This window comes from Leguminivora glycinivorella, chromosome 15 (genome assembly GCF_023078275.1).
Source record: "Leguminivora glycinivorella isolate SPB_JAAS2020 chromosome 15, LegGlyc_1.1, whole genome shotgun sequence".
In the NCBI taxonomy this organism is placed as follows: Eukaryota; Metazoa; Arthropoda; class Insecta; order Lepidoptera; family Tortricidae; genus Leguminivora; species Leguminivora glycinivorella.
This window is the reverse complement of record NC_062985.1, coordinates 19,455,046-19,457,630: the sequence shown is the minus strand read 5'-3', so window position 1 is coordinate 19,457,630 and position 2,585 is coordinate 19,455,046. Positions and strand designations below refer to the sequence as shown.

At 43.5% G+C, this 2,585-nt stretch overlaps 1 protein-coding gene across 1 annotated transcript; it reads left to right on the top strand.

Moving 5' to 3' along the window:
- Positions 1-526: 526 nt before the first annotated feature.
- On the top strand, positions 527-2,309 carry LOC125233893 (ribose-phosphate pyrophosphokinase 2). Its single transcript, XM_048140055.1, has one exon. It carries the CDS (start codon positions 712-714, stop codon positions 1,738-1,740), a length of 1,029 nt encoding a protein of 342 aa, XP_047996012.1. The 5' UTR covers positions 527-711; the 3' UTR covers positions 1,741-2,309.
- The last annotated feature ends 276 nt before the right edge of the window (positions 2,310-2,585 follow it).

Here is a 2,585-nt window from a genome sequence, read left to right as displayed (position 1 = left end):
GTGTGCACGGAACAAAACATCCAGCGAGCCAGATTTCGATCGCATGTCCATGCGCTCAAGGCCACGTCCACGTCCGTCGACCGATAGTTTGCACGGTTATATGTAATTTTTGTCCAGATTCCCGTCCGCGGTCGATTTACGACGGACGTCCGCGTAGTATGTACCTAGCTTTAGGCCCCGCGCACACGGAGGCAACAGTTGCTCGGCGACTTTCGTATTTGTATGAAAAGTTGCGTCGGCTCATGTGCGCACTTTCATACTAAGCCATGGTCGCGACAAAAAAGTCGCCGGCAACAGTTGCCCGTGTGCGCGGGCCCTTAGCCAAAAGAGAACCATAATATATGATTTGTTTTCTTTCTCAGAATTAGTGCATCATGAGAACATCATTTCAATAAACTTATTAAATGCATTTTAGTATTACGTAACGTAAGCAAAATTTAAGTCGTCATTAAATTTAAAAAGATAGTAACTTCCGGAAATCTTCTGGTCACACCACTTTTTGTCTGTCAAAAATAAAAAAAACTTGTGAAGAAACGAGCTAGGCTAGCGCGGGTGCGTGCGGTGCGGTGTATTTACAGGACGGAGTGGCAAGTCCCCACGTTGCCACAAACTTCTCTTATCGTTAATTAATCGGTCATATATAGTTCGACTTGTTATTCGCATTACGCATATCGCGGGTGACGGTCGACGGGTCATTTCTGCCCCGAGCTGATGCCATCAACTGCATCGCAAGAACAATTAGTTAACAAGTTAGACAACCTTGTTTTGCCACTAACCACAAGAATGCCGAACATCAAAGTGTTCAGCGGGAGCTCCCACCCGGATTTGGCGCAGAAGATCGTCGATCGACTGGGAATCGATCTGGGAAAAGTGGTAACCAAGAAATTCAGTAACATGGAAACATGTGTGGAGATCGGGGAGTCGGTGCGTGGTGAAGATGTTTATATCGTACAGAGCGGCAGCGGAGAGATCAATGACAATCTCATGGAGCTCCTGATTATGATTAACGCGTGCAAAATAGCGTCTGCGTCGCGCGTCACCGCCGTCATCCCGTGCTTCCCGTACGCGCGGCAGGACAAGAAAGACAAAAGCCGAGCGCCCATCACGGCCAAGCTTGTCGCCAACATCCTCTCAGTGTCCGGAGCCGACCACATCATCACCATGGACCTTCACGCGTCTCAAATTCAAGGCTTCTTCGACATACCCGTAGATAACCTCTTTGCGGAACCTGCTGTTTTGAAGTGGATAAAAGAAAACATTCCTGACTGGAAGACCAGTATTGTGGTGTCGCCTGATGCCGGTGGCGCTAAGAGGGTCACTTCGATTGCTGATCGCCTGAATGTAGAGTTCGCTTTGATCCATAAAGAGAGGAAGAAGGCAAACGAAGTGGCTTCCATGGTGCTTGTCGGTGATGTCAAGGACCGCACAGCCATCCTGGTTGATGACATGGCTGACACTTGTGGAACAGTCTGTCACGCTGCTGAAAAACTGATAGAGGCAGGTGCAATTAAAGTTTATGCCATACTCACTCATGGTATTTTCTCAGGCCCGGCCATTTCAAGGATCAACAACGCATGTTTAGAAGCCGTGGTCGTCACAAACACTATTCCACAGGACCGGCATATGCAGGACTGTCCGAAGATCCAATGCATCGATGTGTCCATGATGCTGGCGGAGGCGGTCCGGCGTACACACAACGGGGAATCAGTGTCTTACCTATTCTCAAATGTTCCTTACTAGGATAATTTGCTTTTGTTTTAGTTTTAAGGACCTTGAACATGATTTGAAATATTATATGTAATGCTTACATAGATATTGTTTATCTTGTGATAGTTAACCCTTTGATAGCCTCAGTTAGTAGCATGTTTTCATGTTTTGGATGCTGATGTAAGAATTGTTCTTACACTAGTGTTTTCTTTAACACGGAGACATGCAGTTGTCTTGCTAACTGCGGAGGTCAAAGGTCAATGTTTGGGGTCGTGTAGTGTTTAGCTGTAATCTCACTAAGTTTAAATAGGACCTTCCAGTTTTGTTACTGTGGTATACTTTATTGTGAACTAGCTCAGTGATTTGTTTATATTTCTTTTAAAAACTGTTTTTATTGAAATTGTTATGCATTTAAAAACATTTTTTTGCAAAGTGGAACTTAGTGACGTTTTCTTATAGGTCAAAGATCAAACATGGTAATATTTTTTTTATGGTAAATCTAAGATCACCATGTTTTTGGTGTAGCCATCACAGGTTTCTGCTAACTGCACTTACAGAGCCTAAACCTGCATTTACATTCATAAAAGTATTCAAAATAACAATTCATTGTTTTTATTTTGGGTAGTTAATGTTTAAAGACAATTTAGTTTATATTATAGTGTTAACACATTTTGATAAGCTGTTTCATACAATTTATTCAGGTTTTTATCATTTGGCGTCATCCATATATTTACGTCACAGTGTAAGGGGGAGGGGGGAGGGGTCATAATAAATGTGACAATCCCTGTTAAAGGGATACAAAAAAGCGTGACATAGGAGGGGGGGAGGGATCCAAAAACCTGAAATTTGGTGTGACGTAATATGTGGATGATCCCTTT